This window comes from Micrasema longulum, unplaced genomic scaffold (assembly GCF_059751315.1).
Source record: "Micrasema longulum isolate JH-2025_06_02 unplaced genomic scaffold, ASM5975131v1 h1tg000739l, whole genome shotgun sequence".
NCBI lineage: Eukaryota > Metazoa > Arthropoda > Insecta > Trichoptera > Brachycentridae > Micrasema > Micrasema longulum.
The window spans coordinates 473976-490150 of record NW_028277933.1 but is presented as its reverse complement, the minus strand read 5'-3'; the positions used below and the strand labels follow the sequence as shown (position 1 = coordinate 490150).

General features: G+C 35.3%; 1 protein-coding gene across 4 annotated transcripts; it reads left to right on the top strand.

Moving 5' to 3' along the window:
- The first annotated feature begins 2909 nt into the window (after window positions 1-2909).
- Window positions 2910-11453, top strand: Cdk8 (cyclin-dependent kinase 8). 4 transcript variants are annotated; one of them, XM_088230178.1, is made up of 7 exons: window positions 2910-3339; window positions 4938-5189; window positions 6533-6722; window positions 8449-8662; window positions 9535-9703; window positions 9788-9898; window positions 10349-11453. In XM_088230178.1, exons 1-7 carry the CDS (start codon window positions 3121-3123, stop codon window positions 10538-10540), a joined length of 1347 nt encoding a protein of 448 aa, XP_088086304.1. In that variant the 5' UTR covers window positions 2910-3120; the 3' UTR covers window positions 10541-11453. The 4 variants fall into 4 exon arrangements, with proteins under 4 accessions (XP_088086304.1, XP_088086302.1, XP_088086301.1 ...); XM_088230176.1 differs by having other exon boundaries at window positions 10346-11453; XM_088230175.1 differs by having other exon boundaries at window positions 10334-11453.
- The last annotated feature ends 4722 nt before the right edge of the window (window positions 11454-16175 follow it).

Here is a 16175-nt window from a genome sequence, read left to right as displayed (position 1 = left end):
TAGTAATTCTGTGCTTCAGAGCCTTATCGTGATTGTTGACTAGTAGAAGTAGAAGACCCGCTTGTAATATATAATTTATTTACCGGTCAATCACTTCAAAAAAGTATTGGAGTGCTCACACACTATACTTGGCCCGGAAAAATATAAGAAGCTGTTTTGTTAGAGAAACAGGACGACTTAAAAATTACTGAAGTGGCTCTGCTGTTTCTTATAAATCTCCTTAAATTTATAACAAACAGCTGTTGTTTTTGAAGAATACTGCTGGCATAGAATTAAGAATAGTCCAGATCGGGTTGTGGTCCTGTGGCTAGTGTCTCGGACTCACGGACCAAAGGTCTGTGGTTCGAATCCCACTCTACCCCAACTTGATTCCATTTTCTAATAGTGAGTTATTTACAAATCGTTGAAAATGGCCCTCAAAATTAAATATTTGGGTAAATCATAAGAACGCAAATATTTCTTTTCTATAAAAAAAAAAAAAAAACCGCATACGCACATCAAACAGAAGGCGGCTCAACTACTCATAAATGAGTAGGTTTACGTTTTGACGCATTAGTTTCTTTGTAGACGTCGCTCAGTATGCAACTCCTGATTCGAATTTAACCATGCCGTGTTGTGTTTTTTCAAAGTGTAGAAATACTGCTAGGAGCTAGGATCTTAAAGAGACAGGATGCAATCACATTTCATGCGTAATTATCAAATGAATGTGTTTGTCACAAATGCATTACTAAAAAAATAATTATTTTTCCATCTGTCAGATTGTCGAAGAAACAAAATGGAAATTTCGTTAGTGTTGCCAGGGTAGTAATTTTTTTTACCCTACTTTGCTCATATAATTAGAGAAATAATGAAAATTGAACCTCGGATTAAACAACGCCGTGGTGGACATTTGGCCGACATTATCTTTAAAATATTAAATATTATTTGACGTGATATAAAAATATCCGTTTTGTGTAAAATAAAATTTGTTTTATATTTTATGTTTTAACTTCATTAATTCAATTACTCTTATTAAATGACCTTTTACTTATCTACTTTGTTGTGTCAAATCGGGTTGTGGTCCCGTGGCTAGTGTCTCGGACTCACAGACCAAAGGTCCGTGGTTCGAATCCCACTCTACCCCAACTTGATTAAATTTTCTAATAGTGAGTTATTTACAACTCGTTGAAAATGGCCCTCAAAATTAAATATTTGGGTAAATCATAAGAACGCAAATATTTCTTTTTTAAAAAAAAAAAAAAAAAAACTAACGTTTCCGAGTGCACAATAAAATTTTAGAAAAATTAACAAATTGTTTTATTTTACCTTACATTTGTGTTATTTTTATTTATTAGTTTATACATACATTGTTACAAAAATGGCACAAAAAACACTGGCAAATTCTGCTTGTACTAGGAGTAGGCTCAGTATATATTTATTTATTGACACTTTATATACATATACAATAAATATACATATAAGGGCGGGCATATTGCCTTAAGGCAATTTCTTCCTACCTACCCAAAATAATAGTATATAAAGGGTCGGCAAGCCAGAAATATTAGTATGCCTAATGTTGCAATCGGTTCCTATATGGGCAAATGCCTGTTCTAAGAAACCGATTTGTTGCGGCAAATATGGTTTTCGAATATGTTTCCTATAAATAAAAATAATATTGAAGAAATAGAAAAACAGTTATAGCCCAAAAGAAAAGAAAATAAAAAAAAATATTACAGTTTACATTAAATGTAAAAATACAATTAAATATATAGCATACATACTACATACATACATATACACATATATACATACATATATATACACACATACATACACAATATATATGCACATGCGAAAATACAATAAATTTATATATGATTCAATGGGATAGCATAATATTTAGATTACTATCCTCAATAAATTCTCTGATTCCTTACTTCCAATGTCTGTCAACCAAATATTTTTTTTCAGTACTGATGGTTTATCAGGTTTCCAAAATGACGGTATCAGGTTATATAGTTTAGGTCCGTTATATAGAAATGATTTTTGGAATACCGCTGTACGTGCTATTGGAATCACCAAATCGTTTCTTAATGTACTCCTGGTTGAGTGCGCATGACTCACAATCACCTGAGTGCTCCTATTTTTGTGGATGTCAAGTATTACTTTCCTTTATGGTTATATTCTTCGCGATCTGGCAATATTACTCAGTGACTTCAAGTATGTGCGCGGCGAAAATGTGTCTTAAGTCTTAGAGTATATATATGTATATATATATATATACATATATATATATATATATACATATATAGACGTTAGAATAAATATATATATACACTCTAAGGTCTAAGTAGGGGAATTATTGGATACAGTCCGATGTATTCAAATATGATTCTACGCTCATTCTGGACTATTCTTAATTCTATGACTACTGGTCATTCGAACCTTTAGGACCTTACTCGAGAGAAAATATAATCGGAAGAAAAAAACTTCAGATGATAGCACAAGACAATCAATTATTGGACACTTAAGACAAATGTATTGATACGTGTAAAAATAAAGAGGATGCTTTGGAACGTGATGAGGATAGAATGTTTCTGCTGTCCCTTTTATCTTATTTTAAGAAAATTCTCGAATACAAAAAAGCATCTGCGAAAATTCAATTACTCTAATCGGTTCTTTCGGAACTTCTACTCCAAATAATAATATATATCCAATTACAATGTGGTGAAATTATAATGAGTATTATATTTAATATATATGTTTATTATAATACCAATACGTACCGGTGTAAATTTATCAAAAACTCGACACTGGCTAGAACACCCCAGTGAGGAAAGAGCCAATAAATAAAGAAGAAGAAGAAGATTGTGTTTGTTTGTTAGCTTTGTCCGTTTGTCGCTGGTTTGTGGTATGTCGTTTGTCAATTTAGTCTGTGGTCAATTGTCAATTTGACGGCGATAGGTTGACGGCTCAATAGTGTTTTTTTTATAAATGATAACAATATTATAATGGAAATCGAATTAATTAATCAATACTAACTGCAATAACATTAGTAAAGCGATACATAATAAGAAGGCGATTCAACATATTACAACACTAATATTTTCTTCAACTGAAATCATTCAGCACCCAATCAAAATGACTGCAATTATGATGGATTATGAATTCAAAATCAAAACACAAAACGAAAGAACAAAAGTAGAAGATCTTTTTGATTACGAAGGTTGTAAAGTCGGTCGTGGAACTTACGGTCACGTATACAAGGGCCGAAGAAAAGATGGATCGGACACGAGAGACTACGCGCTCAAGCAGATCGAAGGAACCGGACTCTCCATGTCCGCGTGTCGTGAAATTGCTGTATGTAATATTATATAGATTTTACCCTCGAAGCTGGGTTCGCACGTGGACAATATTGTCCTGTGCCAGCTCTGTGGACAGCCTGGACTGTGAATGACAGGACGGTGGGACAATACAACAATTTGACCGCAGTTCGCTCGCGGAACGCTGCGAAAATGAATACACGACGGCGCGAGTTTGCGAAAAATATGATTTCTTTTATATAAAGATTATTTGGTATCAAGATGTATCGGAATATATCAGTAGTCAGATGGCAGAAGGGACCACCTGTAATTTTCAAAAATGTTCAGGACAGCTGAAATAAGACTTAAATTCGATCTACAAACTAAAATATATTAGTGTATTGTCCAGTTTTCAATAATTACCTTTTTAAATATAGGTATGTTTTTTATAAAATATTTTTATGTGTATTCATTGAAATATATAGAATATAAAAATCTCAGATGGTCCCTTCTGCCATCTGTCAACCGATTTGGAGGACGAACTATATAATAAAAAGGCATTCTTTCTGCCGCCAGAAGAAATGTTCGGGAACGACAAGCGTGCTTATTGTTCTACTGTCTCGTCTGTGCGAGCTAACACAAGGACAACGCAGCCACGCACAGTGGTGGAGGTACTCTATTGTTCCGCGGAGATAGTCTGCCTGTCTATCTCCGGGACAAAGTCTCTGTCCATTGTCCTGTCAAAAGATCTCTAGCTCAAGTCCCCACCCACAAATATGAAAGCCTAGTGTCATTTTTATTTTTTATTATTTATTTATTTATTCAGATAACGATACATATTAGTAAAAGTATGCATTATTGTCTTCCTGCCTCACCTGGGCTAAAAGTATCATGAAAGGCTTTATGTAATGCTCGTAGATTAGTAGTATTAAAAAATATATTTATAATAATAATCAAATTACCATTTTTATCCTCTGAAATTGTAAATACTGAATTTTAAAGTAGTAATTCGAATCGCTGGTCACAAACAGTGTGTTGGAATGTTCAATAACCCCATGTTAATGTCCAGGTGCATGAAGAATACAGTTCTGTGTGTAATATAGAACCAGGGCTAGTATTTTCGACTCTGGCTGCTCTCGGGTTAAAATACCGAATAAAAAAATCAAGTGGACATAAGTCCACCTCGTTGTGATGTAGTCGGTGCATTCTGGTGCTATGAGGTTCTGGGTTGAATTTCTGTCAGGGTGGACTTCGAATATTGATTTTAAAGTTTGTTTTAACTGCAATACTTTATTGTTCCTGGACTGGCACCTGAAGCGTAAGACCAATCACCTTACCCGCGTGTAACAGATGATTAAAATATGCCGCATTTGGTTGACCAATTTAGTGCTCTATGCACCACTTGGTGCCGAAGGCATATGCATTTTAATGTGTGTGCTTTTCGGTGAACTAAGTAAACACACAAATTTTGTCTGCGTCAGTACGCACACAAGAATATTTTCTTTGAAAACGCTCTTCACTGACACATTAACGAAGGGTTATTAAACATTTGAACGCACTGTACATGGCTGCTGTACCCATTCTTTATTACCGTAAAGACATTTTTATGGACGCAATATGCGATGCTCAGTTGAAAGACAATTCGAGTGGTTACAGCTGCTGCGTGAACTGAAGCACTCCAACGTGATCAACCTGATCCGAGTGTTCCTGTCGCACGTGGACCGGAAGGTCTGGCTACTGTTCGACTACGCGGAGCACGACTTGTGGCACATCATCAAGTTCCATCGCGCCGCCAAGGCCAACAAGAAGCCCGTCATGGTCCCCAAGGGGATGGTGAAGAGTCTCCTGTACCAGATCCTGGACGGAATACACTACCTACACTCCAACTGGGTACTGCACCGGGACTTGGTAAGAGTGACGTTTGCGAGGGATTTTCTCCTTTCGGTTGACTTATTTCGAGAAACTTAATTGCGTCTCCTAAACGACGCACTCCCGCCGAGGGACACCTGACATTGAATACGGTTTCTTATTACGGTTAAAGATGGCTAAATATGATATGTCGGTTTTTTTAAGCAAATATCGCCGGATTCTTTTAACAATTTTTCAATATTTTGTGTAAAACATTGTGAAAAAATCTTGGATAAACAAAAAATATTTAATGCATCTATCTACTAACATTAGAATTAAGCTTGTATAAAAATTTTGATTTTTCATAGCCCATCAAACATTAAAATGGTTCTCCTTCAAAATTTAAAAAAAAAACATATCGTCGGGATTGTACAACAACAACAAATGTGCGAAAATACAACATTGACTTTCTTATATATTTGATATTTGAGAAGTTATATAATGTCTTTTTTTCCAGGTTTGAAAAAAATAAGATATACTCGTGTATAGTTAGTTAACCCAAGTATCAAATGATAGGCTTTGGTACTTATCAAGTTGTGACATCAAAATTGTAACCGCTCTCACTTAAAATTAAAGAAAATCACTGTGTGGTTGTACTACGATCGGGACAATATAGTGTTTTGCTTCTTTCGACAGATTGAATAGATAAAAAAGTGCAGCAATTAGCCCATTTGGTGGCCACACATGTAATGGGTTCGATTTCTGACAAGATTGACATAAAATATTGATTCAGCGTTTGCTATTCTAAATCTTCTCGCGGGGGTTCATTTGTGGATTTTCGTTTTTTGCATGCGAGTATACTAAACATGTGAAATCAAATATGATGATTTTCATTTAGAACATTTTTGCGACCTTAAACATTACCCAAAACACTAATTACTAATTAGGTTGAATTTACAGAACTGTATTCAGTTTTATAATGTCGAACTGTAAAATGTCAATTTATTATTTAACTGTATATTTTACGTAATTTGACATTTAATCATCAGTGTGGCTATATGTGAAGCAAAGTGTGATCGCATGCGCAAAATAAAAATCCACAAATAAACCACTTTACCGCGAGAAGATTCAGGATAGCACCCCTGGTAATACAGGCCGCCTTTCGCCGTCCGCCTCGTGGTCTAATGGTTAGCGCCTTTGCCAACCGTTGAAAGAGGTCTCGGGTTCGATTCCCTTAGTGGTTTACATGAAATATTATGTAAGGAAATATGTGCTATGTATTTTTTATTGTCAATTATTATGGTTTGACACGGGCACAGCCTAAAAACCCTTAATAAGTTCATTACGCCGGTTATGCCTGCCGATGGACGATGAAGAGTGAGGAGTGTGTTTGTCGGTCCCAGAAACCCGCCAACATTCTGGTGATGGGTGAGGGAGTGGAGCGCGGGAGAGTGAAGATAGCGGACATGGGCTTCGCGCGGCTGTTCAACGCGCCCCTGAAGCCGCTGGCCGACCTCGACCCCGTGGTGGTCACCTTCTGGTACCGAGCGCCGGAGCTCCTGCTCGGGGCGCGCCACTACACCAAGGCTATCGGTGAGTTTCTTTGTTAAGCCGGAATATTTTTACTCTAATTTATGTTAAATATAAATTTTATATTTGAAGCGCTAACTTTGTTGTTATTCATCATAGTAAAATAAATGAAAACAACTTTGTTTTTAACCACTTATTTTTTCTACCGACCGGTTTCAAAGCTAAAATAGAACCGGAACGTCAATGTAATTTATGTAATGTCCCGAATGAGGAAATCGAGTGGAGATAAATCCGCCTTGTTGTGTAGTGGTTCGCTTTTCTTTCAACATTCTCGAGGTCCTGGCTTTGATTCCTGGCAGGGTGGACGCGAAATATTGATTTTAAAGGTTTTTTGAACTGAAATACTATCTCATTGTTACTGGACTAGCACCTGGAACATCCCTTTCATGTAACGGATGTAACCTTATGCATTATTGCGCGTGGAAAGGAGATGACGATAACAAATGTGAATTATTTTTTCAATTAATTTATTTATTTATTTATTTCGACGGCTTACGCCTTTGACAAAGTATAAAATAATATTGAAAAACAATTATAATAAAACAAAACACCTGAACACAGTATAAAAAATATAGATATATGAAATAAAATCAGCAGAAAATAAGGAAATAATTTAAAAAAATTAAATAAGAAATTATAACGTAGGTATGCAGCAAATTAACAATAAATAAAGGATTTAAATAAAAAAAGAATTGAAGTAACAGAGGCGATGTATCATAGCATAAACAGTAAAACAAGTATAACACTTAGTACATTTTTATAATTTACAAGTTTCCATGTTTGTTTGCTTGCATGTGGAGCCGTGGAATATGTGAGTATTTGGCATAGTTTGAACCATGCAAATCAATAGCAAAAGAAGTATTTTGTCTCGTCCCACGCTGTCTCACATAAAAATTCACACAATTTAAACGTTCTGGACTGTCAAAAACATTATTTAATAACTTTAAAAGCAGTACTAAATCTGAAATTTCCCTTCTATCACTAATACATATTAATTTTAACTGCTTCGTTAAACATTTATAGTTAAGCTCTTCAATTGGAATGTTTAATTTGAAATTTATAAATCTTAATAACTAGTGTTGGACTTCTCCATACTGTTAACTCCATACTGAAACTAGGGATTAAAATGATAAGATTACCAATAAGTAGAAAAACAGTCTCAAAACTTATTGTACAAGGAATTGAAGCTGTATAATGAGTTACCTGAAGAAATAAAAGAAACAGAAAGCATTAAAATATTTCAAATTAATTTGATAAATTACGTTCTTAAGAAGTTTTGATAAACTTTTAATATTATTAAGAGTTTATAATAGTTCTTAAGATGTTATGAACTAACTTATAGCTGTATGTATAAATTTCTGTTTTACTGTTGTTGATATTTCAATAAATAATGTAACAAAGGAATGTTATTACTATAAACATAAGATTTATTAAACAAATAATTTAACTGTGTAGACTTCCATATTCGCGTCTTAAAGAGTCTGTACATCTATGTTGAAATCTAAATATGGATTAATACAGCACTTATTTGTCTACTAAGATTTTGACATACTCAAAGTATAGTTGGAATAATTCAATTATAAAACTTTTTCAACTCCGTAATGTATATACATTATATAATCACCATCATGTAAATATTTGATTTAATGATGAGTGTATTAACTTAAATACTTTGTTTTAAGTCTATGTTGACAACTCTTTATTAACAATAACAACAAAACGCCACTAGATATCTGGGCCATCGGCTGCATATTCGCCGAGCTTCTCACCTCTGAGCCGATCTTCCACTGTCGGCAAGAGGACATTAAGACCAGCAATCCTTACCACCACGACCAGCTCGACCGTATCTTTAACGTAATGGGCTTCCCGCAGGATAAGGACTGGGAGGACATCCGCAAGATGCCGGAACATCCCACACTCATGAAGGACTTTAAACGATCCAAGTTTGTAGACTACTATTTTCAAATGTATCGCCTTATTAAAAAAGATTCTTTACGTAACGTAAGTTGAACTACAATCACCATTAGACCCAAAAAAAATGTGCAGTGTTTTCCAACCTGCAGGTTAAAACCTCGCTTAGGGGGTCGTGGTCGCAAGCAACGGCTTTTTCTTTTTTTTTAAATTAAAAAATTTACTTTCACAATTTAAATGTATGCACATTTGAATTCCCACCAAACTGCTAATGCAGTTTTTTTTAAATGGGTTTAAACCTTGTAGTATGATACATATCTAATATCAACAAAACAAAGTAAAAAATAAAATGAAGCCCATTTTAGGTAACTAAATATAAAAATAATTCAGAGTTTAAGAAAAAGTTTTCCAAAACAACGTTCAGTCCCTGGTCTGAAATTATACAACAAACTAAACCTCCCTGTCTGGTAGTTTATTGTATAATTTCAGTCCCTGGTTTATTAGTCTTGATTGTCCTTGTCTTGTTTTAGAAAGTTGTATATGATATTTTTCTTATATTCCCGTATTATGTCCATGTTGACTACATTTTTTTTCAAGTTTTAGTTATTCATCTACAATTACAGTAGTGGCTAATTTATGGATAAATTTTAATGATTCTAGTTGAAAGAGTTCAGTTATATTTAATTGCTTAGTTTGTTTAAAAAGTTCTTTAGTTGCAGTTAGATAGGGAAGGTCATAAACTAACTTTAATATTTTATTTTGTTGTCTTTGTAGTCTGTTTATGCCATTTAGAACTTCCTTCAATATCTGTCCCACCTGCTGACGAGGCCGACTAGAGTAGTATAATAAAATGAAGGTCTCGCATTAAACACTGATAGTGATTATAACTATATTGTACTTATAGTTATCAGAACTGTTCCCTGAGCAAGTACATGGATCGTCACAAGATCAAGGCTGACAGCCGAGCCTTCCATCTACTGCAGAAGCTCCTCCTCATGGATCCGGCACATCGCATCACCTCGGAGCAAGCCATGCACGACCCCTACTTCACGGAGGATCCTCTCCACACGCAGGTACTAACTGTACACGGTATACTCGCATCCTGATGCCAGCCGCGCTCTGCCCCGTACTCCACTGACTGTTCCTTGTAATTCCAGGATGTGTTTGCTGGCTGCCCCATTCCCTACCCCAAAAGAGAATTCCTCACAGATGACGAACAAGAAGACAAATCCGAGTCCAAGGCCCGCCAACAACAGCAGCAACAAAACGTTAATAATTTTTCTATATCTTATATTCTATTTTTTAATACAACTTTAAGTGGTAATTTTTTTTAGTTCTTTCATCGTTTGTATCGTCAAAAGTATTTTTATATTTTTTAGTTTTTTTAAATCTCAAAATATTGCACACATAAACATTCTTATGTGTCTTCTAATATACTAATATGTAGCATTTTAATTGCAACATTGTGGAAATATACGGGTTTCGTGTCCACCTATTGCACTTATAAATACAATTAATGAACTAAAGAGAAACAGATTTAAGTAAAATGTGAAAACTTACTATAAACTATATAAAAATATACTTAATATGTAATTGTTAAATATTCTATTGGAGGCTAAGAAGTTGCGCTTGTAGATGGAAAACTAATGTGTACTGTACAGGCTCTTAAAGGAAAATTTCTAAAAGAGTCTCGCCTGTTTCAGGCGAGTTCCCAGCAGCAGATGGAGATGCAGGCAGGGGGCGGGTCTGCCAAGCGCGCGCGCACTGCGGGAGGCAGCCAGGGCGGTGCCGGGGGCGGCGGCGCGGGGGGCGGAGCACCCGCACAACAACAGGACTTCCACTCGCAGCAGATCATGTACGCCAACCAGCAAAACAACTCGCAACAGCAAAACTTCCAGCAGAGGTTCTAATCTTCCTCGCGTAGCGCCGGAGCTTTAGATCTTGCCACAGATCACTTAAAAATGATGGTTCGGCTCGCTCGCTGGATAACCAAACATTACGTAATATATACTACGTGTATTGATGATGTACAGATCTAAATGACGAGCTCGGAAGGAAGAAAAGCCTGAAGTGACCGGATCAGGACTGCGACAGGCTCTTCGGTGACTGCAGCTGTCTGCCCAGTCGAGTTGCGTAGGCAGGTGGAGGAGTATAGCTGATTAATCGGAGCTGTCCATGTTAATTGTGATTCTCGGTGATAGGGGACAACAGAAGAAGGATACTGATTGTATTTAAATCAAATTAAAATATAGCAAAGGAAATACAGCAAAGTTTAAGCTTGTTATGCCAATCTGGATGTCAACTGTAAACAAGTAATGCTACGATTTGGTGATATGAAGGCAAAGCATTTAGAAAAAAATATTTTACCAAAATTAACATTTTGCCGTATGGAATATGCGAAGTTTCCTCGTGCATTCGGTGAATGTAATTAATGACATGTTATAAAAAAAGAAGACCCATCATTCATATTGACAAAAAATATCTTATATCGACTACATAAATGGAATTTACTTTTAAATGTTATAAAATGTTTTTTTCCTTTCTCTACAAATGTATCTTTAAATGATCTATAATTCAAAAATAATTTTATATGCATAAGATGGATATATTCCTTATATAAAAGAAGCAACTTAATTTCCATGTATCCCGAATAAAATTTCAGAATAATGGAGACAGCATTTTGAAACAAATGAAAGTTTCATCCTTTCTTCCTATGTCGACACGTATGAATGACAGATATCCTAGAATTGTTTTATGAATAAAAAAGATATTTGTAATAGTGTTTAATATTTTTGCACATAGTAAATACTCTGAAAACCTTGATTTTGATTTATTTCTGTTTATTTTATCTTATATTGTATATACTCTGCATTTCTCATAAAATACAATTCTATCCTTACTCAATCCATTAAAATCCGGTCTAAAAATAAGTATGAAACTCAAAGATATTTAAGAGTTTTTAGTAAACAAAACAATTCAGAAGAATATCATTTAGGTAGGTACAATAGTAACATTTGCAGACTCAATGAAGTAATTTGGTTATTTATTTTTATTTTTTTATTAAGGAAAAACAACAGTTGTTATATAGATACAACATAGATACAACAATATTTATAACAAAGTGTCACGCTTTGAAATCTTCTCCTACAATTAAATAAGTTTTTACCAGTTTAAAATCAAAATTTCACTCCAATTTTATAACAAACTAACAAATTACGCATTTTAGATTGACTTGTCTATTTTAGAATCGGTGTTTCGCTGTGTAAATCTTCTTAAATTATCAAAAATCAAATCTCTTTTATTATTATTGTGCCTGTCGTTAATACAAATAATGGCTTCAACAAAGTGCACCGTATGTCCCGAGCCGGTGAGTGTCAGTGACTCATTTACATGTTCGGAATGCAAAGGTGCATTCCATTACAACTGCGGCGGGTTGCCTGCAACGGCCTCTAAACGCCTTACTGCAGACAGGCGTAAAGTGCTGAAATGTACTGCCTGCCTACAATCACCTGTAAACAGTACATCGCCGGCAGGGGTCTCCAACCAAGAGGACTCAAACTTGCTAGTCGCGCTTCTTAAAGAGGTAAAATTAATGAGAAATGAATTCAAAATTCTCAGCACAATAAAAGACGATATGAATGCGTTCCGCGAAGAACTGTGTAGTACCATTGCATCTTTATCTTACAATATGGAAGAAAACAATTCTCAAATTAAGAGGCACGAGACAGAAATCGCAGAACTTAAATTAAAATTAAATAACGTGCTTCGTTTTAATGAGGACCGCGAGCAACGTGCACGAGTTTCAAATATTGAGGTGGTTGGGGTTCCAGAAAAATCTGGAGAAAATACTGCGGAAATTATTATTTCCGTCGCAAAAAAAGCTGGAGTAAATATTGACCGGCAGGATATTGAGTTTTCCTCAAGAATAACTCCTAAAGTTGCTAATCAAAGCAGACCGAAAAACATAGTAGCCAAACTTAAATGTCGACAAACGAGGGACAACATCATCTCTGGCGCGCGTAAATGCAGAGGTATTAGCACACCTGATATTGGGATCCACGGACCGAGTCGATCAATTTACGTGAATGAACATCTGACTCCGTGTAATAAGACTCTGTTACAAAAAACTAAACTACTGGCTAAGGAAAAAGGACATAAATTTACATGGACAAAAAACTGCCGTATATACGTGCGCCGCAACGAAGAATCGCCACCCATACTAATCAGCGAGGAGAACGACTTAAAAAAAATAGTTTAATATCTGTTTACATACTATACTTCACACATACATTAACACAAACACACGCATACTCATACATAATATGCTTAATCCTATTTTTGCAAACATTTTATTTCGATTCTCTTACTTTTTCTTTTCCTAGTAGAACCACTTCAATACCTTTTCTTTTTTATACCTCTAATATTTACCAGTGGTCTACCATCCTATATTTTGCCTATGTTACTCTAATGCTTACACTTGGTATATTATTGATATACATGGAATGTTTAATGTGCGACACCTATATAATACTTGTAATTTCTCATTTTATATTTTATGCTGACTTCTGTTTATTTAAACTATTGAGTTACCCATCACCGGCGAGTTAAGCGTATACTATCAAAATGTGCGGGGTTTAAGAACAAAGCTACTGAAATTTTCACAAAGTGTACTTAATAACGACTTTGATATAATTGCTGTCACGGAGAGCTGGCTTACTGATGGTATAGCTGGCCCCGAAATAATAGACGATCGATATGATCTGTTTCGATGTGACCGTGATATATCCAGTACCGGCCGATCTCGCGGAGGTGGTGTCTTTATTGCAGCGCGACGTACACTGCGCGCCCAACACAATATCAACTGGCAGTGCGAGGCTGACTGCACTTGGGTCACCATTCCTTCAGGTAACTTTAACCATAACAATCAACTTCACGTAGCATGTGTATATATACCTGGTGGCCCCAATCACACCTCTCAGTTACAAAATTTCTGTGATTTAGTAGACCAGCTCTCCATCGACAATCCTGACGACCAATTCCTAATAATGGGAGATTTTAATCTACCACACATGACTTGGGAACGAGATCCTGTTTCGCTACCTCTTAAACCTCATATCATAGGTAGTACAGATTATATTTTGAGTGAGTGCATGTCATTTTCTGACTTGCACCAGTATAACGGTACAGTGAACTTAAATGGCAGGTTGCTTGATTTAATGCTTAGTAACGTAGAATTAAGGGTTCAACGTAGTGATATTACATTGGTTAAAGAGGATAGTCATCATCCAGCACTTCTTGTTGAATTGAATATTTTAAACGCCCGGACACTACCTGAAGTGGAGCGTGTTGCGTTTAATTTTAAGCGCGCGGAATTTGAATGTATTAATTCCTTTCTTTCGACTATTGATTGGGAAACAAAATTTTCTAATTGTGATTGTGTGAATTCTGCAACACGGGAATTTTATTTAGAGTTAAAAAATGTTCTCAGTGAGTTTGTACCTCTAAAAACACTGAAAAATAACTCATATCCTCGCTGGTACAGCTCATCTCTCATAAAAATTATTAAGGAGAAATCCAAATATCATAAAAAATGGAAGAAATACAATAATCCACGTGATTATGATACATTTGTTTTGCTCCGGGCCAGGCAAAAAAAATTACAAAAAGAATGTTTTAAAAAATTCATACTCGAAAGTGAGAAAGCTATTGTGAACGATCCTAAATATTTTTGGTCTTTTATCAAAAGTAAACGTAACTCTAATAACATTCCCTTGAATATGCAGTATAAAAACCAAGTGTCTAATAATGCCCAAGAAGTAGTCGACCACTTCTCTAATTATTTTAATTCGGTCTATACTCAAAGCAATTTGATCGATGAAGCCTGCATAACCTCCCCACTCCATCAAAGCACACGCAATGTTGCTACATCTTCAATTAACTTTTCTTACGACGATGTCCGTAAAATTCTTACTAAATTAGATTCTAGCAAAGGCGCTGGAAGCGATGACATTCCTCCATTATTCGCAATCAAATGTGCAAATCAACTTGCCAAACCTCTAACAATTATATTCAATCGCTCATTAAAAGATGGAGTCTTTCCGAGTCACTGGAAAAGAGCACTTATCATTCCCATTCATAAAAGTGGCCTCAAAAATAAAGTTGAGAATTATCGACCGGTCTCAATCTTACCAGTGTTTGGCAAAATATTTGAATTGTTAGTTTATGATCACCTTTTATCTGAAGTTGCTTTACACATCCCAAATGAACAGCACGGTTTTATGCGGAAACGATCAGTAGTTTCTAATTTAACGCTCTTCATAACCGATATTGCTGAGTATATGGCCAAGGGATTACAATCTGACGTTATTTACACTGATTATTCAAAGGCGTTTGATCGTGTTGATCATTCAATCCTCTTAAAAAAGTTAATAGCAATCGGAATTAATAGAGATCTCTTATGTTGGCTTGGTTCTTACATCAGTAAAAGGAGTCAGGCAGTCGTCATTGGCGGGCGCTCTTCTGACTTTTCCTTGCTTCCATCTGGTGTCCCTCAAGGTAGCCATTTAGGACCCCTTTTATTCAATGTATATGTTCATGATATAGGCGATTGTTTTAATAACTCTAAATACATTATGTATGCAGACGACATGAAGGTATACTTAAATATTGAAAATACTAATGACTGTCATAAAATGCAGGAGGACCTCACTAGACTGTCGGTTTATTGTTTAAATAATAAACTATCGCTTAACCCTGAAAAATGCTTAAAAATAACATTCAAAAGAAAGACCCGTGCCATCGATTTTAATTACAAATTAAATAATACAAATATTAAATCTGTCGCAACAGTCCGTGATTTAGGTATCCTCTTAGATGAAAAATTAACTTTTAATCGTCACATCGATGGTATTACCGAAAAATCTTTTAGAACACTAGGATTTATACTACGCACAGGCAAACCGTTTCAAAATACCGATACTCTTAAAAAATTATATTTTTCTTATGTTCGTAGTTTACTAGAATTTTCTTCACCTGTCTGGTCTCCTTATTATAAAATTCATTCCTGCAAAATTGAAAGAATTCAAAAAATGTTTATAAAAAATTTAAACCGTAGATTACATCTCAATTTTCCAGATTATCGCCAAGCGTGCGTTTTTCATAATATCCAAACTCTCGCTGATAGACGAACCACAGCTGATATAGTGTTACTCACCAACATAATATCTGATAAAATAGATTCCCCCGAGTTGGTTAACCGCATTCATCTTAAGGTACCACAGAGACAAATGCGTTATACACAACTTTTCCACATACCTAAATGCAGAACAAATTTGTCAAAAAACGCTACGATTAACCGTATTATGGATACGTATAACAGGAAATTTAACGAAATAGATATATTTACCAAAAATATTAAATTTATCAAAACTGCCATAGGTAATAAATTGTCTTTGTCCGCATCCTCCTCTCCGTTGCTCTCTATCCCTGAACATATATAAGTTTTATAGTGAGAAGATCTTTTAATATAATTATGTATCCCCGTAC